Source organism: Corvus moneduloides, chromosome 29, assembly GCF_009650955.1.
Source record: "Corvus moneduloides isolate bCorMon1 chromosome 29, bCorMon1.pri, whole genome shotgun sequence".
Lineage (NCBI taxonomy): Eukaryota > Metazoa > Chordata > Aves > Passeriformes > Corvidae > Corvus > Corvus moneduloides.
Window position 1 is genome coordinate 1,561,873 of NC_045504.1, and position 23,388 is coordinate 1,585,260.

General features: G+C 70.0%; 6 protein-coding genes across 13 annotated transcripts in view; 4 read left to right on the forward strand and 2 right to left on the reverse strand.

Annotated features, from left to right (window-relative positions):
* Positions 1 to 23,388, forward strand: part of LOC116436190 (Fc receptor-like protein 3) — a 161,494-nt gene that overhangs the window by 90,051 nt on the left and 48,055 nt on the right. The gene's annotated exons all lie outside the window — the stretch shown is intronic.
* Positions 1,190 to 5,645, forward strand: MPZ (myelin protein zero). The gene is given in 6 exon segments (XM_032093272.1): positions 1,190 to 1,305; positions 2,108 to 2,274; positions 3,235 to 3,448; positions 4,055 to 4,190; positions 4,337 to 4,397; positions 4,494 to 5,645. Coding segments are annotated over 6 exon segments (930 nt in total). The 5' UTR covers positions 1,190 to 1,244; the 3' UTR covers positions 4,785 to 5,645.
* On the reverse strand, positions 6,355 to 7,796 carry PCP4L1 (Purkinje cell protein 4 like 1). Its single transcript, XM_032093339.1, has 3 exons — positions 7,742 to 7,796; positions 7,339 to 7,510; positions 6,355 to 6,930 (listed from the first exon to the last, which is right to left on the reverse strand). Exons 1-3 carry the CDS (start codon positions 7,748 to 7,750, stop codon positions 6,782 to 6,784), a joined length of 330 nt encoding a protein of 109 aa, XP_031949230.1. The 5' UTR covers positions 7,751 to 7,796; the 3' UTR covers positions 6,355 to 6,781.
* Positions 8,609 to 12,860, forward strand: NR1I3 (nuclear receptor subfamily 1 group I member 3). Of its 3 annotated transcripts, none has more exons than XM_032093250.1 (9): positions 8,609 to 8,865; positions 9,091 to 9,256; positions 9,764 to 9,894; positions 10,508 to 10,549; positions 10,952 to 11,127; positions 11,204 to 11,349; positions 12,184 to 12,300; positions 12,385 to 12,490; positions 12,581 to 12,860. In XM_032093250.1, exons 2-9 carry the CDS (start codon positions 9,093 to 9,095, stop codon positions 12,824 to 12,826), a joined length of 1,128 nt encoding a protein of 375 aa, XP_031949141.1. In that variant the 5' UTR covers positions 8,609 to 8,865; positions 9,091 to 9,092; the 3' UTR covers positions 12,827 to 12,860. The 3 variants fall into 3 exon arrangements, with proteins under 3 accessions (XP_031949141.1, XP_031949140.1, XP_031949142.1); XM_032093249.1 differs by having other exon boundaries at positions 10,368 to 10,549; positions 12,581 to 12,790; XM_032093251.1 differs by lacking the exon at positions 10,508 to 10,549.
* Positions 13,047 to 16,296, reverse strand: TOMM40L (translocase of outer mitochondrial membrane 40 like). 2 transcript variants are annotated; one of them, XM_032093278.1, is made up of 9 exons: positions 16,168 to 16,296; positions 15,161 to 15,228; positions 14,967 to 15,059; positions 14,098 to 14,199; positions 13,906 to 13,981; positions 13,705 to 13,827; positions 13,538 to 13,614; positions 13,365 to 13,467; positions 13,047 to 13,283 (listed from the first exon to the last, which is right to left on the reverse strand). In XM_032093278.1, the coding sequence occupies exons 1-9, from the start codon at positions 16,253 to 16,255 to the stop codon at positions 13,144 to 13,146; spliced, it is 870 nt and encodes a 289-aa protein (XP_031949169.1). In that variant the 5' UTR covers positions 16,256 to 16,296; the 3' UTR covers positions 13,047 to 13,143. The 2 variants fall into 2 exon arrangements, with proteins under 2 accessions (XP_031949169.1, XP_031949168.1); XM_032093277.1 differs by having other exon boundaries at positions 13,906 to 14,011; positions 16,168 to 16,295.
* UFC1 (ubiquitin-fold modifier conjugating enzyme 1) lies at positions 19,987 to 23,245 on the forward strand. The gene is made up of 6 exons (XM_032093292.1): positions 19,987 to 20,124; positions 20,554 to 20,621; positions 21,730 to 21,793; positions 21,887 to 21,963; positions 22,703 to 22,793; positions 23,055 to 23,245. The coding sequence occupies exons 1-6, from the start codon at positions 20,002 to 20,004 to the stop codon at positions 23,124 to 23,126; spliced, it is 495 nt and encodes a 164-aa protein (XP_031949183.1). The 5' UTR covers positions 19,987 to 20,001; the 3' UTR covers positions 23,127 to 23,245.

Sequence of the window (23,388 nt, forward strand, 5' to 3'; positions counted from 1 at the left end):
GCGGGTTTTCCCCAAATCCTGGGATTTTTTCCCCAAATCCTGGGTTTTCCCCCAATCCTGGGGGTTTTCCCCCAAATCCTGGGGGTTTCCTCCACAAATCCCGAGTTTTCCCCCACAAACCCAGCGGTTTTCCCCCAAATCCTGGGTTTCCCCCACAAATCCAGCGGGTTTTCCCCAAATCCCCTTTTTTTCCCCCACAAATCCCGCATTTCCTCCACTCCCCAGGTTTTCCCCCCAAATCCCGACTTTTCATCCCAAACTCAGCGGTTTTCCCCCAAATCCCGGGGGTTTTCCCCAAATCCCGGGTTCTTCCCCACAAATCCAGCGGGTTTTTCCCAAATCCTGGGGTTTTCCCCCAAATCCTGGGGTTTTCCCCATAAACCCGGCGGGTTTTCCCCAAATCCCGAGTTTTCCCCCACAAATCCCGCATTTCCTCCACAAATCCCGCATTTCCTCCACTCCCCAGGTTTTCCCCCCAAATCCCGACTTTTCATCCCAAACCCAGCGGTTTTCCCCCAAATCCTGGGGGTTTTCCCCAAATCCCGGGTTCTTCCCCACAAATCCAGCGGGTTTTTCCCAAATCCTGGGGTTTTCCCCCAAATCCTGGGGTTTTCCCCATAAACCCGGCGGGTTTTCCCCAAATCCCGAGTTTTCCCCCACAAATCCCGCATTTCCTCCACTCCCCAGGTTTTCCCCCCAAATCCCGACTTTTCATCCCAAACCCAGCGGTTTTCCCCCAAACCCCGCATTCCCCCCGCCCCATCCCCGACTTCCCCCCGCCCTAAATCCCGGCGGTTTCTCCCCAAATCCCACAGTCGTCCGCCCCCTCCCCCTGAATCCCCCAGGACCCCCCAAGACCCCGTAGGGACCCCGAGAGGTGGCGCAGGACAGGAGAGAGGACACAAAACCCCCTCAAAACACCCCAAAACCCCCTCAAACCCTACTCTGGGAGCTCCGTGTCCCCCCCGGTGTCCCCCCATATCCCCCCCATGTCCCCCCCCGTGTCCCCCCCGTGCATTCCTCGTCCCCCGCCCCCGCTGCCCTCGGGAATGCGGTCACACAAAGGCCGCAGTGTCCCCGTCCCCCTCCCGGCCCTAAATGTCCCCTTTGAGGGGGGACCCCGCACCCCCCCGGCCCCTCCTCCCCCCCCGCCGCCCATTGGCCGGGATTTGGGGTGCAGCGCCCTCGGTGCCACCCTAAAACCCGCTGCCCGCCGCCGTCGCCACCACCGTGCCACCGTCGCCATGTCCCCGAGGGCCACTCGCCACCGCCTCCTCCTCCTGGCCGGGCTCGTGGCGGCGCTGGGTGAGCTCGGGGACAAGGGACAGGTCCCCAGAATTGGGCTGGGGGGAGGGGACAGCAGCATTTTGGGGGGTGCTCGTGGGGCTGGCGGCCACCCACGCGCTGCTTGGGGACTGACCCCGGGCTGCCAGCAGGGTCCCGGCGGTGGCACCGAGCTGGGCACGGGCGGGGGGTGCCACACCCAGCCCTGCCCGTGTCACCTGTTTGAGGGGTCTGTCACCCCGCCGGGGACAGTTTGGGGGTGCTGGGTGGCTCCAAGGAGGGTCCCGGTCCTTGTCACCCCCCTGGAGACAGTTTTGGGGTGCTGGGTGGCTCCGAGGAGGGTCCCGGTCCTTGTTACCCCCCCGGGGACAGTTTGGGGGTGCTGGGTGGCTCCGAGGAGGGTCCTGGTCGCTGTCACCTCCCCGGGGACATTTTGGGGGTGCTGGGTGCCAGCCCTGCCCGTGTCACGCGGTTGAGGGACCTGTCTGTCACCTGCCCGGGGCACCGATGCGAGGTGCCACACCCAGCCCTGACAGTGCCACCGGGCTGAACCGAGGGTCCCATTGTCACCCCCCTGCGGGTGCTGGGTGCCACCGGACACTGGGACACTGTCCCCTCCGAGCCGCCCGTGGGGGGGACACCGGGGCAGTGCCACACCGCCGCTGTCCCCTCCGAGCCGCCCCTGGGGACACCGGGGCGGTGCCACCGCCGCTGTCCCCGTGTCCCCTCCGCGCTGCCCTCGGCGCCCTTCGGTGGCAGCGCGGGGACACCGCCGGGCTCGGTCCCCGCGGCGGGGCGGGGCTGACGCCTCTGTGTCCCCCAGGAGTGTCGCCGGTGTCCCCAATCCACGTGTACACGCAGCGGGAGGTCTATGGCACCGTGGGCTCCCGTGTCACCCTGTCCTGCAGCTTCTGGTCCAGCGAGTGGATCTCGGATGACATTTCCATCACCTGGCACTTCCAGGCCGAGGGCTCCCGCGACACCATCTCCGTGAGTGTCCCCAGGGTCCCCAAGGCATCCCCAGGGTCCCCACCGCGCCCCCAGCCCCGGTGTCCCCTTGTCCCGGCAGCACAAACCCTTTCCCACTGGTGACACGGTGCCCACTCGCACTGGGGTGGCACTGGGGTGTCCCCGTGGCATCCCGGTGCCAGCCCAGTAGTGTCCCCTTGCTCTGTGGTGTCTCCATGGTGTCCCCACGGTGTCCCCTTGTCCCGCCCCAGCAGGGTGACACGGTGTCCCCTCGCACTGGGGTGGCACTGGGGTGTCCCCATGGTGTCCCCAGTGCCCACCGGGTCCCAGCACCAGCTCCAGCAGTGTCCCCTCCCATTGTGGTGGCATTGGTGTGTCCCCATGGTGTCCCTACGGTGCCCTCAGGGTCCCAGTGCCAGCCCCAGCCGTGTCCCCTTGATCTGTGGTGGCACTGGGGTGTGCCCATGGTGTCCCCACGGTGTCCCCTTGTCCCGGTGTCCCGCCCCAGCAGTGTGACACGGTGTCCCCTCGCACTGTGGTGGCACTGGGGTGTCCCCACGGTGTCTCCACGGTGTCCCTTTGTCCCAATGCCCACCAGATCCCAGTGCCAGCCCCAGCAGGACAGTCCCTTCCCTGAGGGTGACACTGTCATGTCACCGGGGTGTCCCCACAGTGTCCCCTTGTCCCCGTGCCCACCAGATCCCAGTGCCAGCCCCAGCAGGTGGGCACATCGCTGTCCCTACAGCGTCCCCCTGTCCCAGAGCCCCTTCAGGACAGCAGGACAGTCCCCTCCCTGCGGGTGACACTCCGGTGGCACCCTGAGGACATCACGAGCCTCTCCAGGGCTCCCCCAACACCCCCCTATCCCCCCCCCCCCATCGCGTCACCCCCCACCTCCAGCTCTGAGGGTCACCCTGCCGGGGCTGGGGGGGTCACCCGGCTGGCACCCCGGTGACCGCGGTGCCACTGTCGCACGGGCAGATCTTCCACTACGCCCAGGGCCAGCCCTACATCGATGACGTGGGGAGCTTCAAGGAGCGCATGGAGTGGGTGGGGAACCCGCGGCGCAGGGACGGCTCCATCGTCATCCACAGCCTGGAGCCCACCGACAACGGCACCTTCACCTGCGACGTCAAGAACCCCCCGGACATCGTGGGGAAGTCCTCGCAGGTCACCCTCTACGTCCTCGAGAAAGGTGCGCGGCCACGGGGACACCTCAGTGCCCACCCACTGAGGAGGGGACACGGGGCTGGTGTCACCTCAGTGCCCACCCGCTGATGGGGGGGACACGGGGCTGGTGTCACCTCAGTGCCCACCCGCTGATGGGGGGACACGGTGTCACTGTCCCCTCCCTGATGCCCCACTGAGACGGCGCCAGTGTCCCCTCATGCCCACCCGCTGCTGGGGTGACAAGGCATTGGTGTCCCTTCAGTGCCCACCCACTGGTGGGGGATGACACCATTCCAGTGTCCCCTCCCTGCCCTCCCGCTGATGGAGGGGACGCGGGGCTGGTGTCACCTCAGTGCCCACCTGCTGAGGAGGGGGACACGGGGCTGGTGTCACCTCAGTGCCCACCTGCTGAGGAGGGGGACACGGGGCTGGTGTCACCTCAATGCCCACCCACTGGTGGGGGGTGACACCATGCCAGTGTCCCCTTCCTGCCCACCCACTGCCGGTGGTGACACGGGGCTGGTGCCACCTCAGTGCCCACCCACTGATGGAGGGACACGGGGCTGGTGTCCCCTCCCTGCCCACCCGCTGCCCGGGGGGAGGGTGACACGGTGCCCCACTGTCCCCACAGTGCCCACCCGCTACGGCGTCGTGCTGGGGTCTGTCATCGGCGGGGTCCTGCTGCTGGTGGCCGTGCTGGTGGCCCTGGTCTATGCCACCCGCTACTGCTGGCAGCGGCGCCAGGCGGTCCTGCAGCGGCGGCTGAGGTGAGCCGCGACCCCTCCCCAAACCGGGGCGGGGGGGGGGGGGGGGGGGGGGGGGAGGGGGCACAGCCGGGAGCGGAGGGGTGGAAATTTCACCATCCCGAGCCGCTCTTTTTTTCCGCTCTTTTTCCCCCCAAACGCAACTCCAGCGCCATGGAGAAGGGGAAGCTGCAGCGCTCGGGCAAGGACGGCTCCAAGCGCAGCCGGCAGGTGAGCGCCGAGTGGGGCGGGGGGCACGGCGAGGGGCACGGCGGGGTGTCCCCGCTGTCGCCGGGGGTGGGAGGTGAAGCCCCCCTGTCCCCGCAGGCCCCGGTGCTCTACGCCATGCTGGACCACGGCCGCAGCGCCAAGAAAGCCAAGGGCGGCCCGGGAGACTCGCGCAAGGATAAGAAATAGCGGTTAGCGGGCAGGGAGGGACCCCCGGGGACGGACGAGGGCGCGGGGGGCCCCCGGCCCCCCAAAGTCATCATGACCATCGAGATGGAGCTGCGGGGGGAGCCCCGGGCCGCGCCCCCGCCCGCCGTCCGCTCCCCGAGCCGGGGCAGCCTCAAGAACGCCCTGCTGAGCATCATCAAGCCCAACTCGGGGGGCTCCTGATTTCATCGCCCCGGCCGCGGCCCCTCCCGGCTCGGGACCCGGCGAGGAGCGGGGTGTGGTCCTCGCCTCGGGTCCCTCCGGCCTTGGGGACAGCGCTGGGGACAGCCCGGGGGTCCCTCCCCCGCCCCGTCCCGCAGCCCCTCTCGGTCGCTCCCTGCCCAGCCCCGGGCGCGGAGGGAATTTCTCCTTTCGAACACAAAAGCAGCGGATTTGGGGTCGGTCCCCCCCTCCCCAGGGATCCGCGGGGTCCCCGTGGGACCGTGTCACCCCCGTGTGTCCCCTCCCCGTACTCGAGGGGGGGGAGGGGGTTCTCTGCCCCCAATTTTACTCCTTTTCTGGCCGTTTTCTCGTCTCTCCCGGCGACCGACTCCAAATGACGTCGCAGGGTGGCCCCCGCCCCATCTCCTTTGTCCCCCCCCCCATTAACCCCCGCACCGCGTAACCCCCGGGACCCCCCCCCCCAAAACCGGCCGGAGCCCCGTTGAGGGGGCGAGGCTGCGGCCGGGGACTGGGGGGGAGCCGCCCGTGCCCCCCCCCCGACGCGTTTTTCTACGCCCTGTCCCTGTCCCCTCCCTGTCGCCGTGGTGCCATTAATAAAACTGACACGTCCGGGAGCCCCGTGTCCCCTCCCGGCCCGTCACTGTCCCCGCTCCGGGGCCGGGGAGGGGGAGCTGAGCACTCACGAACTCATCACACGGAGCCCCCACGCTACGGGGACGTCGCTGTCACCCTCAGTGGGGAGGGAGGGCGACCTGGTGGCACCCTAGAGCAGCCCCCCCCCCTCAGCAGGGGCCGCGCTCTCCCCCAGGCCACCTCAGGGCCACCTCGCCGTTAATTAAAGCTCGCTGTAATTAACACCGAGCCCAAGGCTCAGGGGGTGCGCAGGGGTCCCTGCGGGGCTTGGAGTGGGGGGGGGGGAGGGAGGGGGGGGAAAGACCCCGGCCCTGGGGGGGCGTTTGGGGCACGGAGCAGCGCTGGAATCGTCGCTCCCACACGGAAAACGGGCACGGAGGTGCCCCCCCGGTGCCCCCCCGGGATCATTGTCCCTTCCCTAATAAGTCTGCGGAGCCCGACCCCGCCGTGTCCCCTGGGCCCTGGCCCCGGGCCGCGGGCGCTGTTTTTCTTTCCGAGGAGCTATTTCTGCCCCGGATCCCGGCACTCCCGGGCCCGCCGAACCCCCCGAAATCCTCCTGCAAACCCCCCCCCAAACCGCTCGAATTTTAACCCTTCCCCAAGCGCTTTTATCTCGGCTCGCGGCTCTGCCGGGGCTGAGCCCCAGCGGGTGATCAATTAATGGGAATTTCAGTGGAAATCCTTCAAATTGGAGATGGGAGACCTTGGGGGGGGGGGGGGGGGCGGGATGGAGCCGTTCCCAACCTCCCCCCCCCCTCCCCAGCCACCCCTGGGTCACCTCTGTCCCCACCCCCCGGAGGGACAGCCTGGTCCTAGGGACCCCCCGGCGCTGATTTAATGGGGGGTCCATCCACTCCCCCAATCGGAAAAAGGGGACCTGGGGATCCCTCCCAGTAGGGTCCCCTCCCCAAATCCCCCCCGAACCCCCAGACCGCCCTCCTCTTCTTCACACTTTATTCTTTGCACAGGCTAAAAACCCCCCCGGGGGGGGGGGACAGGGGAGGGTGACAGTGCCAGGAGGGTGGGGAGGGGGCGGTGACAGTGCCAGGAGGGTGGGGAGCCCCAATTTCCTGGGCATTCCCAGGGAAACGGGGCATTCCCAGGGAAATCGGGGATTCCCAGGGAAATCGGGGGGCTCCACGCCGTCCCCTCGCACGAGGGCCACCTCCCCTCCGGGGGACACCCGGCTGTGTCCCCTCTCAGCCCCCCCCCCTCCCCCCGTGTCACTCGGGGTCCCGGCTCGGGGTGCGGAAGGGCCGAGACCTCTCCCCCCCCCATCCCCCACGGCCCCGTCGCGTGGCGGAGTCAGGGCGGGACCTGCCCACGGGGGTCCCCATGAGGGTTGGGGGTCCCGGGACCCCCCCTCAGGGCCCCGACTCCTTCTTCCGCTTCTGGAATTTGCGGAATTTTCCCTGGATGGCGAGCGCCGCGCGCTCCGTCTCGGGCGCGCTCAGGTCGATGTCGATCTCCTCCTCCTCCTCCTCCTCCTCCTTCTTGGGGTCACCGGCCTTGGCTGGGGCGGGGAGGGGACAGGGCCACCCTTGGGGACATCCTGACACCCCCAGACTCACCCCGGGGACCAGCGGGGACACCCAGGGGACACCCAGTCACCAATGCAGGGGGGACCCCACCATCCCAAGCCCTCAGGGGACAAGCTGGCACCGCCACTCACCCCAAAGAGCATCACGACCACCCCCCAGAAAGTCCCCAGAGGGGACACCACGACATCTCCCACGGGGAGACCCCCCTCCCCCGGGGACAGGACAGCGCAGGTCCCCAAATCCACCCAGGTGCCACCCCCCCCCACAATGACAGGGACACGGACTCGGGGGTCTCGGGGACTGCGGGAGCAGCGCGGGAGTCCCGAGAGGGGACAGCGGGGACAGGGAACCCACACCCCCCCTGTGCCGGGGGTCCTCACCTTCCTGCTGCCCGCCGGGGGCCTCCGCCGCGGAGGGGGGGTCATGGGGGCTGCGCTGCGGAGAGAGGGGACCGAGGGGTGACACCGGGGCTCTGCTGTCCCCAGGGTCCCCCCGTTGTCCCCCCACTGGGTCCCCCCAAGCTCCAGCCAGAGGGGGCTCATGGAGGTTCCACTGCCAAGAGAGGAGGGCCAGGGGAGGTGAGGGGGTGGCGCTGGTGGCACAGAGTCCCCAAACTGTCCCCGCCGTCCCCGCACCCTCCCTCCCCGGGACGCAGCATCTTCCCCCCGTTCCCGCTCTCAGCACTTCTCCCCGACCAGCTCGGTGCTGAAAACAACGGGAAAAGGGGAAAATCCCTCTTTTCGGCCCGTTCGGACGCCCCCGGCCGCCCCCGGCCGCCCCCACCTCGCTCATCCCGCCCGGTGCCGCCGCCGCTCCCGGAGCGCGGGACCGGCGCTGCCGCCGCTTTTATAGGGGCGGGGTTTGAGTGACAGCCCCGAGCAGCCAATGGGAATCGGGGGGCGGGTCCCGACGGGAACACGCCCCCGCGTTGTTCCCCCCCCCCCCCCCCCCCCCGCTCCGGGCGCGACGGCCCCGGGGGGACACGGGGGGAAACCGGGGGCTTGGGGGGACACGGGGGGCTTGGGGGGCTTGGGGGGACACGGGGGGACACGAGGAGCTTGGGGGGACACCGGAGGCTTGGGGGGACACGGGAGGCTTGGGGGGCTTGGGAGGGCTTGGGGGGACACGGGGGGACATGGGGGGCTTGGGGGACACGGGGGGACATGGGGGAACACGGGGGGACACGGGGGGCGCAGGGGGGACACGGCGGGACACGGGGGGCGCAGGGAGGGCTTTGGGGATATGGGGGGGACAGGGGGGAACATGGGGGACATGGGGGGCTTGGGGGGACATGGAGACACAGGGGGACACGGCGGGACACAGGGAGCTTGGGAGGACACGGAGGGACACGGGGGGGACAGAGGGACTTCGAAGAGACCCCGGGGAACACGGGGGGATAAGAGAGGGGTTCCAGGGGGGCCGGGATGGAGGGTGACCCTCCTCGGACACCCCGAAGGTGCGGGTGACACCTGGGGACAGAGCACAGGCGCTGCGCGGGGACTCCGGGATGGGGACGCTGCCAGTCCCCTAATGCCACCCGCAGCCCCCAGCTGTGGCACCCTGGCTGTCCCCTCCGTGCCTACCTGTCAGCACGTCCTGCCCACTCTGTGTCTGTGTGTCCCCCGCCTGTCCCCACGTCCCTCTGTCCCCCAGAGCTGCCATACCTGCGCTCTCCTGTCCCCTCCGCCCCGCGCTCTGTCCCCGCCTGTCACAGCCTCGCTCAAGTTCAAGGTTCAAACTCCACGGGGCCCTACCTGGGCCCGGCGGGGACACGCGGGGAATAGAGGGGACACTCGGGGACTGGAGGGGACACACAGGCACTGACGGCGACACACGGGGACCGGGTGTCCCCTCACTGCGTGGGGACAATCCCCCATCACCGACCGCACTGGGGGACACCGCCTCAGGTACCAGCACCGGCGGGGACTCGCGGGGACCAGCGGGGACACTCCGGGAGTGCAGGGGACACACGGGGACCAGCGGGGAGCAGCAGGGCCTGGCGAGGACACGTGGGTGCCCACGGGTGACAGCGCCGCGGGACAGGGGGCCACCGTGGCCTCGAGGGGACGGGACACCGGAGCCGGTGGCGGTGCCCGGTGTGTGTCACCCCCTCGCTGTCCCCGTGTCCCCAGCCATGTCCCTGCCGAGCCCCCCGGGCACAGAGCGCAGCCCCCGGCCCCGGGACCGCGCTGGGGACACGGAGCCCGATGAGGACAAGGTGTGCGCCGTGTGCGGGGACAGGGCCAGCGGGTACCACTTCCACGTCATGAGCTGCGAGGGCTGCAAGGGCTTCTTCAGGTGCGGGGACACCGCGGGGACACCACGGGGACAGGACAGGATGGGGCGGGACAGAGGGACAGGGTGGGATGGGATGGGATGGGACAAGGGGACAGGGTGGGGACAATGCGGGATGGGGTAGAACAGGATGGGATGAGACAGGGTGGGATAAAATGGGATGGGACAAGGGGACAGGATGGGACGGGGTGAGATGGGACAAAGGGACAAGGCAGGATGGGACAAACAGGACAAGCTGGGGTGGAGGGGACAAGGGGACAAGGGCACGGGGCAGGAGGGGATGAGACCGGGTGGGATGGGACAGGACACGATGGGATGGGACAAGGGGACAGGGTGGGGCGACAAGACGGGCTGGGATGGGACAGGAGGGACTGGGACTGGATGAGATGGGCCAGGGCAGGATGTGGGATGGCGCAGGATGGTCCCGTGGACGGGGAGAGGGTGGGACAAGGCAGGACAGCCACTGCCACCCCGAGCTTGGGTCAGGGGACAGTGGCCGTGTCCCCCCAGGCGCTCCATCATCAAAGGTGTCCGGTTCACGTGCCCCCTGGCCCGGCGCTGCCCTGTCACCAAGGCCAAGCGGCGGCAGTGCCAGGCCTGTCGCCTCCAGAAGTGCCTCGACGTGGGCATGAGGAGGGACAGTGAGTGACACGGGGGGACAGGGGGTGGAGGGACACGGGGGACACCCGGAGGGACACGGAGCGGAGGGGAGAGGGAGGACCTGGAGGGGACAAAGGGGGGACATGGGGGGAGAGGGGATGGGGGGACACAGGGGACACCTGGGCATGAGGGGGGGACATGGCACGGGGACAGCGGGGACAGGGACGGGGGACCCGGAGGAAGAGGGGGAGCACCTGGGTGGGATAAAGGGGACCTGGAGGGGACAAGTGGGGACGTGGGACAGAGAGAAGCGGCCTGGGTGGGGTGGCAGGGGAGGGGACATCAAGGGACAGGGCACGGAGGTGGCAGCAGGGGGGTGTGGCAGAGCGGGGACAGCGGGGACGCGCTTGGGGAGGGGCATCACGGGGCGCTGCTGTCCCCGCTCGGCGTCCCCGCTGTCCCCGGTCTCTGTGCCGGCGGTGACAGCGGTGACAGCGGGGCCGGCGGGTGGCAGTGATCATGTCGGAGGAGGCGCTGCGGCGGCGGCGGGAGCTGCGGGGCCAGCGGGGCCAGCCCGGGGGCCAGCAGGGCCAGCAGGGGGGACTGACGGCCGAGCAGCAGGAGCTCATCGCGCTCCTCATCGCCGCCCACCAGCGCACCTTCGACTCCAGCTTCTCCCAGTTCACGCAGTACTGGGTGAGCTGGGGACACCCCGCACCCGCTGTCCCCGCGGGGGACACACCTGTCCCTGTGCTTGACCCCGCTGTCCCTATGGGTGACCCGCTGTCCCCAGGGCGGCCCCAGCCGTGTCCATGGGCGCCCTGGTCATCCTTGCGTGTGACCCTGCTGTCCTCATGGGTGCCCTGACTGTCCCCACGGGTGCCCTGGCCATGCCCATGGGTGGCCTGACTGTCCCCATGGATGACCCCGCTGTCCCCAAAGGTGACCCAGACAACATCCCTGGTGCCCTGGCTGTCCCCTGGAGTGACTCAGCCAGTCCCCGATGACCCAGCTGATGCCGTGGGTGCCCCGAGTGTCCCCATGGGTGCCCCGAGTGTCCCCACGGGTACCCCCGCCCTGACCCCTCGCTGTCCCCAGCCCGCCGTGCGCCTGTTCGTGCCCAGCCCGCCGGGCTCGGGTGTCGCCGCGGGGGTGTCGCCGTCCCCGTGCGAGGAGGTGCTGCCGGACTCGTCGCTGCTGCCGCAGTTCGCCGACCTGAGCACGTTCATGATCCAGCAGGTGATCAAGTTCGCCAAGGAGATCCCGGTCTTCAGGTGCGCGGGGCGGGGACACGGCCGGGGACCGCGCGGTGCCACCCCCTTGACGTGTCCCCGTGTCCCCTCCCGCCAGGAGCTTGCCCCTGGACGCCCAAATCTCGCTGCTCAAAGGGGCCACGCTGGAGATTTGCCAGATCCGCTTCAACACCGTCTTCAACCCCGACACCAAGGCCTGGGAGTGCGGCCAGCGCTGCTACACCATCCGCGACGGGGCCCTGGGTACCGGGAGACACCTGGGGACACCTGGGGACGCTTGGGGACACTTGGGGATGCTTGGGGACACCTGGGGACACCTGGGGACACTTGGGGACGCTTGGGGACACTTGGGGATGCTTGGGGACACCAGTCTGGGCCAGGGGGAGGGCAGGAGGGCTCCGCAGAGGGAGCTGGGCAGGCCGGGTCCATGGGGACGATCCAAGGACCAAGGGCAGGGTCCTGTGGGATCACAACAACCCCCAGGGTGGGGACGCTGAACACAAAGGGACCTGGGGGGGGGCGGCTGGACATGAGCCAGGTGTGCCCAGGGACCCCCAGGGACCCCCACCCCCACCTGGGGTGGGTCAGGGACAGTGTGGCCACAGGCCCAGGGCAGGGATTGTCCCCCTGGTGAGGTCACACCTCGAGGGCTGTGTCCAGTTCTGGTCACTCAGTTTAAGGACATTGAGGGGCTGGAGACTGTCCAGGGAAGGGGACAGGCCTGGGAAGGGGCTGGGAAACGCTGAGGGAGCTGGGAATGTTTATCCTGGAGAAAAGGGGGTCCAGAGGGGAATTTCGGGCTCTTCCTGCCGGGATTTGGGATCTGATCCCAAGGAACGGGGCCAGGACAAGAGGGAACGGCCTCAAGCTGTGCCAGGGGAGGCTCAGGGTGGATATTTGGGAAAATCGCTCCTGGAAAGGGCGGCCAGGCCTTGGCAGGGGCTGCCCAGGGAGGGCTGGAGCGGCCACCCCTGGAGGTGGCACTCAGGGACACGGTGGGGATCGGGCACAGCTCGGACTCGATGATCCCAAAGCTCTTTCCCACCCTAACCCCGGGATTTCGGGATGGTCCCGCAGCCGGGTTCCAGCAGATCTACCTGGAGCCGCTGCTCAAGTTCCACGAGAGCCTGCGGCGCCTGCGGCTGCACGAGGCCGAGTACGCCCTGCTCCAGGCCATGCTGCTCTTCTCGCCAGGTGAGCCCCCCCCAAGAGGGGACACACGGGGACATCCCACTGTCCCCAAAATCCCGCTGACGTCACCCCACGCCTCCTCCCCAGACCACGCCGGCATCGCCCAGCGCGACGTCATCGACGCCTTCCAGGAGAAGGTGGCCCTGACCCTCAAGAGCTACATCGACCACCGGCACCCCCCACCCGAGGGCAGGTGAGCGCCGGGACGGGGTGGCACTGGTGTCCCCAGGGGGGTGGGGACGGCCACCAGGCCCAGCTGGCTGTGCCCTGCGGCCCCCCAAAGGTTCCTGTACGCGAAGCTGCTGCTGCTGCTGACAGAGATGCAGACGCTGAAGGCGGAGAAGACGCGGCAGATCCTGCACATCCAGGACCTGTCGGCCATGACCCCGCTGCTCTCCGAGATCATCAGCTGAGCCTGGGCCCAGACGTCACCCCCGGCCCCCAAACGTCACCCCCGGCCCCCAGCGGGCACAGAGTAAAGCTCCTTTATTTATCCGGGCTGCCGGGTGTGGCACCGCAGGGAAACTGAGGCACGGCCAGGATGGCGCTGGGGACAACGGGACCCCCCAGCCCTGTGGCAGCTGCCACTCCCGAGGGGTGACACCGGGGACACCGGGGCCCCCAGCCCCCCTTGGCCACCACCCCTGAGGGGTGACACCGGGGACACCGGGACCCCCAGCCCCCCTTGGCCGCCACCCGCAGCCCCCGTGGCTCTGTCACACGCTGTGCCCCGGCCGCCGTGTCCCCGCCCTGCGGGTCCCTGTGGCACCTCCACGGCCCGGCCCGGTGGCTCCCTGAGCAGGACGGTGCCACATGCCCGCTGTGCCTGCTGTGCCCACTGTCCCCTCAGCCCACGGTGACGCTGAAGCCGCAGTGGAAGCGGTTCCTCCAGTGGTTGAGGAAGGCACCCAGGGCCAGCGTGACGGGCAGGGGGGGCAACTTCTTCTCCAGGACCCCCCCCACGCTCCAATTGCTGTCCAGGAGCCCTGTGGGGGACAGCGGAGGGCCAGCTGAGTGCCAGCGGGAGGGGACAGCTGGGCACAGAAGCCACCAGGGGCCTGGCCCACCTCTGAAGACGACGTTGGCTCGCGGCAGGTTGAGCTGGTAGCCGAAGGCAAAGGTCGTCTCCTGCAGCCGCGTGTTGGCCTCCAGCTCCACCCCCACCTGCACCTGGGAGGGGACACCGGGCTCACGGGGGCCTGGGGACACCACGGGGGACACTGGGGTGGGGGACACCCACCTGCTCATTGGCCCGGTGGTAGTAGCTGGCGTGAGCCCCCCCGTAGCCCACGTTGAGCGTCGTCACCCAGTTCGGGGCTGCAACAGAGAGCCAGCGCCGAGGTGGCACCGCCAGGCTGTCCCCGAGGTCCCCGAGGTCCCCGGGGTGTCCCCAGGGCGTGGCCCTACCCGTGTATTTGCCGGCCAGCGTGAGGATGGCCCCCTCCTCGCCGGGGCGCCGGTGGTAGACGAGCTCCCCGCCCAGCACGAGGCGGGCGGTGACGCTCTGCAGGAAATGGGCCACCACGATCACTGCAGCGGGGACAGCGCGGCCTCAGCGGGGTCCCCACGGGCCACCGCGGCCACCGCGAGGCTCCCCCCGGCGCTCACCGGAGCCGCCCAGCAGGTCGGGGTTGCCCAGGGTGAGCGTGGCCGTGCAGTCGTCGCCGCGGTACTCGCCGTCGAACTGCCACGTCACGAACTTGGCCTGGTGCGTCTGGGGACGGGGGGTTGGGGGGGGACAGGGCACGGCGGTGGCACCGGGGGGGACGCGGGCACCGCGGCACCAGCCCCGGGGCTCACCTGGAACACGGCCTTGGCGCGGAGCCGCTCCCCCAGCAGCTGCAGGGCCTGAGCGTTGAGGCTGCCGGCGCTGTCCATGTCCCCGAGCAGGGTGGGGAACACCTGGGGACACCGCGGGGTGGGCGGGGGCACAGGGACAGCCCCGGCCTCCAGGGAGCCCCCCCAGCCCTGCCCTGCTGGTGGCTGGGTCAGCTCAACAGCCCCGGCCCGGAGCTTTGTGGCCACCAAGGATCCTGAGGTCACCGATGACCCCAAGGTTACCAATGACCCCAAGGCCACCATTGGCACCCAGGGTCATCGATGACCCTGAAGTCACCTGTGAGCACCTGCCAGCCCAGGGCCACCAACATCCCTGAGGTCACTGATGACCCCAAGGCCACTGAGCAGCCCTGGGGTCACCAAAGAGCCACCAATGACCTCAAGGCCATCAATGACCCTGAGGTCACCTGGGACCACCCACAAGCCCAGGGCCACCAATGACCCCAAGGCCCCCAACCACCCCGAGGTCACCAATGACCCCCACAACCACCCAGGGCCACCAGCCACCCCAAGGCCACCAATGACCCTGGGGCAGCCACCTTGCTGAGACCACTTGCCACAGCAGGGCCACCAATAACTCCAGGGCCACCTGGGGCCATCCTGAGGCCACCCACCACCCCAGGGCCACCCATCAGACCGAGGCCACAACTGCAGGGCCACCAACCACCCTGGGGTCACCTGGGGCCACAGACGACCACAATGACCCCATGGTCCTGGGGCCGTTGGTGGCCTCGGGGTGACCACGAGGCTCCTGACCGGTGGTGTTTGGGTGACAACACCTGTGCCCCCCCCGATGCCACCCACCACCCCAGTGCCACCCGCGGGGTCACCTCGGTGGGCCCGAGCTGCCGGTCCCCCACGAAGGTGGCGTTGAAGCGGTAGCCGGAGGGGCCCAAGGTGCTCATGTGCACCGTGTGTGTCACCTGTGGGGACACCAGGGCTCAGAGGGGACAGCCCAGGGTGGGAGGGACACACACGGCGTCCCCCTCAGTCCCCACGTGTCCCCACCCCCCTTGTACCCGACCTGGAAGTGGCTGCTCAGGGTCTTGGTGACGATCAGCTTCACCCCCTCCATCTGCGGCGGGAACACCTCTGGGGGGACACGGCTGTGACCCTCTGGGACACCCAGGGACCCCCTGGACACCCCTGGGGACATCCAGAGACCCCTCTGGGACACCCAGAGACCCCCTGGACACGGCTGTGACACCCCTGGGGACACCCAGAGACCCCCCTGGGGACACCCAGAGACCCCCTGGGCATGGCTGTCACCCCCCTGGGGACACCCAGAGACCCCCCTGGGACACCCAGAGACCCCCTGGACACGGCTGTGACACCCCTGGGACACCCAGAGACCCCCCTGGGACACCCAGAGACCCCCTGGACACGGCTGTGACACCCCTGGGACACCCAGAGACCCCCCTGGGACACCCAGAGACCCCCTGGACACGGCTGTGACACCCCTGGGACACCCAGAGATCCCCTGGACATGGCTGTCACCCCGCTGGTGACACCCTCAGCCCTCTGGGGACACCCACAACCCCCTCGGGACACGGCTGTCACCCCGCTGGTGACACCCTCAGCCCTCTGGGGACACCCACAACCCCCTCGGGACACGGCTGTCACCCCGCTGGTGACACCCACAGCCCTCTGGTGACACCCACAGCTCCTTGGGGACACCCACAGCCCCTTCCGGTGACACGGCTGTCACCTCCTCCTGGTGACACCCTCAGCCCCTTGGGGACACGGCTGTGACACTCCGCTGGTGACACCCCCAGCCCCCCCCGGTGACACGGCTGCCACCCCCCCGCTGTCCCCGCGGCCCCTGTGCCCCCTCAGCCCCGGTGTCCCCACGTCACCCCGGTGTCCCCCGACCCCGCTGTCCCCGCTGTCCCCCCGAGTGTCCCCTCTGTCCCCGCTGTCCCCCCGCTGTCCCCGGACCCGCTTTGTCCCACACACCGACCCCTCGCCACCCGCTCCGCCCCGCCCGGTGCCCTCTCAGCCGCGGAGCCCCCCCGCTGCCCCCGGGCGCACCTTTGCAGAGCCGGTGCAGCTCATCGAAGCTGCCGGGATTGCCCCTGGGCTCGGCCCGCCGCGGGGCCCGGCCCTCCGCGTTCCCCATGGCCCCTACGGGCCCCCGCCGGCCGCCGCCATCGCGGCCGCGGGCGGCGCCGCCCGGAGCGCCTTCAGGGGGGGCGCCACCGCCATCTTGGCTGTGGGCAACGCGCGCCTCCCATTGGCTGAGCGGGGAGGGCGGGGCCGCGCCGGAATGCGATCCCTCCGGACCCCTGGGACCCGCGCGGCGACGTTCCGTGGCGCCCGCGTTCCGCGCCACTCTCCTGTCCCACGCGCGTCCCCAAATCCCCGCTGCCTCCCCCGCTCGTGTTCAGCGCCTTCCATGTGCCCCCCGTGGATCTCTCCTGCATCCCTGGACCCCTTCCCACATCCCCTCGTGTGCCCCAGTGTCCGCCTCCTCCCCATCTCATCCCATCCTACCCCATCCCATCCCACCCCATCCCATCCCATCCCATCCCATCCCATCCCATCCCATCCCATCCCATCCCATCCCATCCCATCCCATCCCATTATCCCATCCCATCCCCCTCGGACCCTCCTGCCTCTGTCCCAACACCCCCCCGTGCCCTCCCCTGCATCCCCGGACCCTCCCCCATCCCCCCCTCCTGTCCCGCGTCTCCCCCCCGTGTCCCCTGCCCGCACCCCCGCGCCTCCCATGTCCCACATTCCCCCTCCCCACGTTCCTGTCCCCCCCTGGCCGTGTGTCCCCTCTCACTGTCCCCTCCCCGTGTCCCCTCTGTCGCCAGCCACACGCACCCCTGGACCCTCCCTGTGTCCCCTGGCCCCCATCCCTGTCCCCACTGCTGACCGGGGGGACTCCGACCTTTTGTCCCCGACGCCACCGCCTGCCCTTTGCCCCATCCCGGGATGTCCCCACTGTCCCCCCCTCACCCCACCCCCGCCGGGGGGTCGAGGGTCAGTGACACCGCAGATGACAACCTTCGCCCCGCGGGGCCCCCCCGGCCCAAATCCCGGAGCCATCGGCCCCTCCCCGTCCTTGGGGACACTGGGACAGCCCCGGGCATGGCGGGGGGGGTTGGGGACAAGGGGCCCCCCCGCGCTGCCCCTCGGCCCCGCTGTGTTTGCCCAGATGGGGGGCGGGGGCTGAGGGGGATAAAAAAGGGGCCGAGGGAGGGGGGACGCCCCAAACTTGCACCGGCACCTGCCCAGGTGAGCGGCGGCACCGGGAGGGGGCGGGGGGAGGGACACTGGGACAGGGATGGGGGGTGGGAAGGTGCTGTGGAGCAGGAATGAGGCTGGAATGGGGCAGGAATGGGGCTGGGAATGGGACTGGGAATGGGGCTGGGATGGGACTGGGAATGGGACTGGGAATGGGACTGGGATGGGCTGGGATGGGGCTGGGATGGGGCTGGGATGGGGCTGGGATGGGGCTGGGATGGGACTGGGATGGGACTGGGATGGAGCTGGGATGGAGCTGGGATGGGGCTGGGATGGGGCTGGGATGGGGCTGGGATGGGGCTGGGATGGAGCTGGGATGGGGCTGGGATGGGGCTGGGATGGAGCTGGGATGGGGCTGGGATGGAGCTGGGATGGGGCTGGGGATGGGGCTGGAAGCTCCCGTGGGGCAGGAATGGGGCAGGGATGGGGCTGGAATGGGGCAGGGATGGGGCTGGAATGGGGCAGGAATGGGGTTGGAAGCTGCGGTGGGGCCGGGACTGGGTGGAACGGGGCAGAGTGCGGGGGGGTGCGGGCGTCCCACGGGATGGGACTGGAAGCTCCTGCGGGGCTGGGATTGGGGTCACATCCCCACCGAGGGTCGAGAATGGGTTCGGAAGCTCCTGCAGGGCTCGGGTGGGGCTGTGGGGCGGCCATGGGGCGGCGAGTGGGGCTCGCATTCTCCCCGAGCCTCGGGGATGGGCCGGAGGTGTCACACCCTCCGGTGTCGCCCCCTCCCCAGCCATGAGGGTCCCCGTGGTCGCGCTGCTGCTGCTGCTCGCCGCTGGCCACCTCGGGGCCGCGCTGGTCCGGCGAGAAGCGGCGAGCGAGGACTCGGAGCCGGACACCGCCGAGGATTTCCTGACTCGCCACTTCCAGACCTTCTCCGACTTCATGACCCGGGAGCTGCCGCAGAAGCTGCGGGCGGAGGAGCTGCGCAGCCAGGCCGAGTACGGGGGGCTCGGGTGGGGGGCTCGGGAAGCCCCCCCGGGACCCCCCGAGCAGCGCTGACGGCCGCGTGTCCCGCAGGCAATACCTGGATCGGGCTAACAAACAGCTGGAGCCGCTGGCCCGGGAGCTGCGCACCAACGTGCTGGGGCTCTTCTCGTCCCTGCTGCAGCTGGGCAAGGGCGAGGAGCAGGCGGAGACCCCCTGAGACCCCCGGGCTGCGCCCCCACACAGCGCTGAGCCCCCGATATGGACCCAAATACAGCCCTGAGACCCCCTGAGCACCCTGAGCCCCCGATATGGACCCAAATACAGCCCTGAGACCCCCTGCGACCCCCGACACAGCCCTGAGACCCCCTGAGACCCCTGAGACCCCCGGGCTGCGCCCCCACACAGCCCTGAGCCCCCGATATGGACCCAAATACAGCCCTGAGACCCCCAAGCTCAGACCCCGACACAGCCCTGAGCCCCCCCGAGCCCCCCGCCCTGGCCCCCCACACAGCCCTGAGACCCCCTGAGACCCCCTGAGACCCTCGATACAGCTCTGAGACCCCCTGAGACCCCCGACACAACCCTGAGCCCCCCGAGCCCCCCACCCCAGGCCCCAAAACAGCCCTGAGCCCCACACCCCACAATAAAGCCTTGAGCCCCCAGCCCTGGGACCCCCAACACAGCCCCAAAACCCCCAGAGACCCCCACCCCATACTCCAACACAGCCCTGAGCCACCGTGAGACCCCCCCCGACCCCACCATGGCCCTGAGCCCATCACAGAACCCCCAATAAAGCCCCGGACCACCACCCTGGCCTTGGGACCCGAGCGAGGGGGGGACCTGGGGGCTTTGAGGGGGGGGGGTCCCTGGGGCTGTGAAGGGGCGTCAGTGGGGCTGGGGGAGGGGGGAGGCTGGGCCTGTGTGTGGGGGGGGGTCCTTGGTGCTGTGGGGGAGTCCCTGGGGCTTCAAAAGGGTGTCGGGGGGACCCCTGGGCTCTGGGGGGGGGGGGGGTCCTTGGGGCTGTGGGGGGGTCCCTGGGCCTGAAGGGGGGGTCCCTGGTGCTCTGGGGGGGTCCCTGGTGCTGCGGGGGGGTCCCTGGGCTCTGGGGGGGGGGGTCCCTGGTGGTGTGGGGGGGTCCCTGGGCCCTCGAGGGGTTCCCTGGTGCTATGGGGGGGGTCCCTGGGCCCTCGAGGGGTTCCCTGGTGCTGCGGGGGGGGGGTCCCTGGGGGGGGTCCCTGGTGCTGCGGGGGGGTCCCTGGGCCCTGGGGGGGGGGGTCCCTGGTGGTGTGGGGGGGGGGTCCCTGGGCCCTCGAGGGGTTCCCTGGTGCTGCGGGGGGGGGGGTCCCTGGGCCCTCGAGGGGTTCCCTGGTGCTGCGGGGGGGGTCCCTGGGCCCTCGAGGGGTTCCCTGGTGCTGCGGGGGGGGTCCCTGGGCCCTGGGGGGGGTCCCCGGGGCAGCCGAGCCCGGCCCAGCTCCCTCACTGCTGCCAGCACTAAAGATGGCGGCGGGGCCGCGGCGTCACGCGCCGGACGTGCCCTTAACCAAGATGGCAGCCGTGACGTCACTCCCCTTCCCCCCCGCCCTCCCAGCCGCGCCCCGCCCTTCACCAAGATGGCGGCGCGGAGCTCGGCGGGCGCGCCACGTCACTTCCGGCGGGGCGGCATGGCGGGGGCCGGCCATGGCGGACGCGGCGGCGCGGCGGGCGGTGGCGGAGCTGCCGCTGCTGCGGGCACCGGCGGGGCCGCGGGACCGCGAGGGATGGGCTGAGCGGCTGCGCGAGGAGTACCGGGCACTCATACAGGTACGTCCGCGGGGCGCCGCCGCGTCAACCGCGCTGCCGCCTCACGGTCCCTTCCCGATTCCAACACCCCCCCCTCACCCCCGCCGCCCGGTATCGCCGTCCTGGTATCGGTGTCTCAGTTTCCTCCGGTTTCCCCTCGGTGTCACGTCTCGGTCTCCTCTCGCTGCCTCACCCCTTGTCCCCCCCCGCTGTCTTCCCCCGGTGTCCCCCGATCAGCCCCTTCCTCCCACCCCGCTGTCCCCCCCCCCCTCCTCATACACACCCCCGGATCCCTCCCGGTGTCCCCGCCGTGATTCCCGCCGGTACTCTCTGTGTGTCCCTTCAGAGTCACCCCCGAATCCTTCCCGGTGTCCCCCCACCGGTGTCCTTCACTGTCCCCCCGCCGGTGCCCCCCCGGTGACCCCCGTGTGTCCCCCCCTCTCCCCCCAGTACGTGGAGAACAACAAACGCGCCGACACCGACTGGTTCCGCCTGGAGTCCAACCCCGAGGGCACCCGGTGCGTGGGGAGGGGGCACCGGGACCCCCATCTCGGGGTCACACCGGGACCACCCCCGGGATCACACCGGGACCCCCATCCCGGGATCACACCGGGACCACCCCCGGGATCACACCGGGACCCCCATCCCGGGATCACACCGGGACCCCCCCCCCGGGGTCACACCGGGACCCCCATCCCGGGATCACAGCGGGACCACCCCCATCCCGGGATCACACCGTGACCACCCCTGGGATCACACCGGGCCCCCCCCCCGGGATCACACCGGGACCCCCCCCCGGGGTCACAGCGGGATCCCCCCCCGGGTTACACCGGGACCACCCCCCGGGATCACACCGGGACCATCCCCGGGGTCACACCGGGACCCTCCCCATCCCGGGGTCACACCAGGACCCCCCCCGGGAGGGGCCGCTCCGGTGCCCGGGGGTGTCCCCGGGATTGCGGGGTCACACCGGGGGAGGTCCCAGCCCCCAAATTGATACCGGGGGAGGGTCCCGGGACTGAGGGACATGGGGGGTCCTGGGGGGGGGGGGGTCCCTGAGGTTGAGACCCCCCCCCCCCCCCCCCGGGGGAGCTCCGGTGATCGGGGGTGGGTCCCAGCACCAAGGAGGGTGGGGGGGGTCAGACTGGGGGTCTTGGGCCATCGGGGGGGGGGGTCCCCAAGATTGAAGGGGGTGGAGGGTCCCTGGGGGGGGTCTGAGGTGCTGGGGGTGGTCCCGGTTATTTGGGGAGGGGTCTCTGGGAGTGAAGGACATGGGGGGGCTCCCCGGGGGGGTCTGAGGTGCTGGGGGTGGTCCCGGTTATTTGGGGAGGGGTCTCTGGGAGTGAAGGACATGGAGGGGCTCCCCGAGGGGGTCTGAGGTGCTCCAGGGGGATCCGAGGGAAATGGGGGGGGGGGTTCTGGGGGGCTGCTCTTAATGGAGGAGGGGGTCCCTGAGGTGAGACCCCCCGGGGCTTCGCAGGTGCCGTGGGGGGTCCCGGGTTTGATGGACACGGGGGGTCCTGGGGGGGTTCTGTTGATGAAGGGGGGTCCCCGGGACTGAGGGGGGGTTCCAGGGGGGGTTCCCCGCACTGAGGGGGTCCCGGGGTCCCCCCAAATGTGCCGCAGGTGGTTCGGCAGGTGCTGGTACGTGCACGAGCTGCTCAAGTACGAGTTCAACATCGAGTTTGAGGTGAGCTGGGGGGGTCCCGGAGGGGGTCCTGGGGATGTTGTTGGGATCGATGGGGGGGTCACAGGGGATGCTGACCCCCCCCCACCTCCCCAGATCCCGGTGACGTACCCGGGCACCGCCCCCGAAATCGCCATCCCCGAGCTGGACGGGAAAACGGCCAAGATGTACCGGTGGGTCTGGGGCTGGGGGGGGAGGTCCCGGGGGGGCCATGCCGGTTCTGAGAGGGGGTCCTGGGGGAGTCCTGGGGCTCCTGGGGGGTTCTGGGGAGGGGTCCCAGGGCTGGGGGATCCTGGGGAGGGGTCCCATGGCTGGGGGGGGGGGGCTAAAGGGAGGTTCTGGGGAGGGTTCAAGGACTTTTGTGTGTTCTAAGGGGGGGGGGGGGTCCTAAGGAGGGTCTGGGAGGGTCCTGGGGAGGAGGCCGGGGTTGGAGGGGACCCTCAGGTTTGGGGGGTCCTGTGGGGGGGTCCAGGGGAGGGTCTGAGGGCTGGGGGAGGTCCAGTGGAGGGTCCTGGCCCTGGGGGGTCCTGAGGAGGGTCCCAGGATTATGGGGTGCTGGGGAGGGGTCCTGGGACCCCTCCAGAGCTGGGGGGCTCTGGAGGGGGGCCTGTGGGGGCTCCTGAGGCTCAGGGGGTCTGGGGGGGGTGTGGTCCTGGGGCTGGGGGAGATTTGGGGGAGATCCTGGGGCGATCCCAGGGCTGGGGAGGTTTTTAGGGCAGTCCAAGGGCTTTGGGGGGTCCTGGAGGGGTTCTCAGGGCTGGGGGGGTCCTGGGTGGTCCCAGGGGGGGCTGATGGGTCCCTCCTGCCCAAAGGGGGGTCTGGGGTGTCCTGGGGTCACCTGGGGGTCACCTGAGGGGAGTCCTGGGCTGTGGGGGGGTTCATTGGGGGTCTGATGGGTCCCTGCCCCCGCAGGGGAGGGAAGATCTGCCTCAGTGACCACTTCAAGCCGCTCTGGGCCAGGAACGTCCCCAAATTCGGGCTGGCCCATCTGATGGCCCTGGGGGTGAGCAGGGGGTCCCTGGGGGGGGGGGGTGACACCCGTGGGAGGGATGTGACATTGGGGGGGTGTCACCCATCTGGGGGGTGTGACACCGGGCGGGGTGTGGGGAGGGATTGTCACCTTTTGGGGGGATGATGGGCCACGGAGCGGGGGCTGTCGCTCGATGGGGGCGTTGTCACCCCTTGTGGGGGGGTTGGCACTGCGGGGGGGGGTCGTGACATGTTGTTGAGGTGTCCCCCGTGGGGGTGACCCCTGTCCCCACAGCTGGGTCCCTGGCTGGCCGTGGAGATCCCGGATCTCATCGCCAAAGGCCTCATCCAGCACAAGGACAAGTGACCAACGGGAGGTTTTGTGGGGGGGGGCCACACACCCCCGGGGTACCCCCCACCCCTCCCAGCTGTTCCCACCCCTCCCCACTGCTTCGCTGCTGCTCCCCAATAAACATTTCAACCCCGCTTTTGTCCCGGTTTGTTATTTTGGGGGTGTCACGGACGGGGTTTGTGTCTGTCCCCCCCCCGGAGGTCCCTCCCGTGATCGCGGCGCTGCAGAAACCCCGCGGGTGGCGGCCCCTTTAAGACGCCGCGCGGTTTCCATGGCG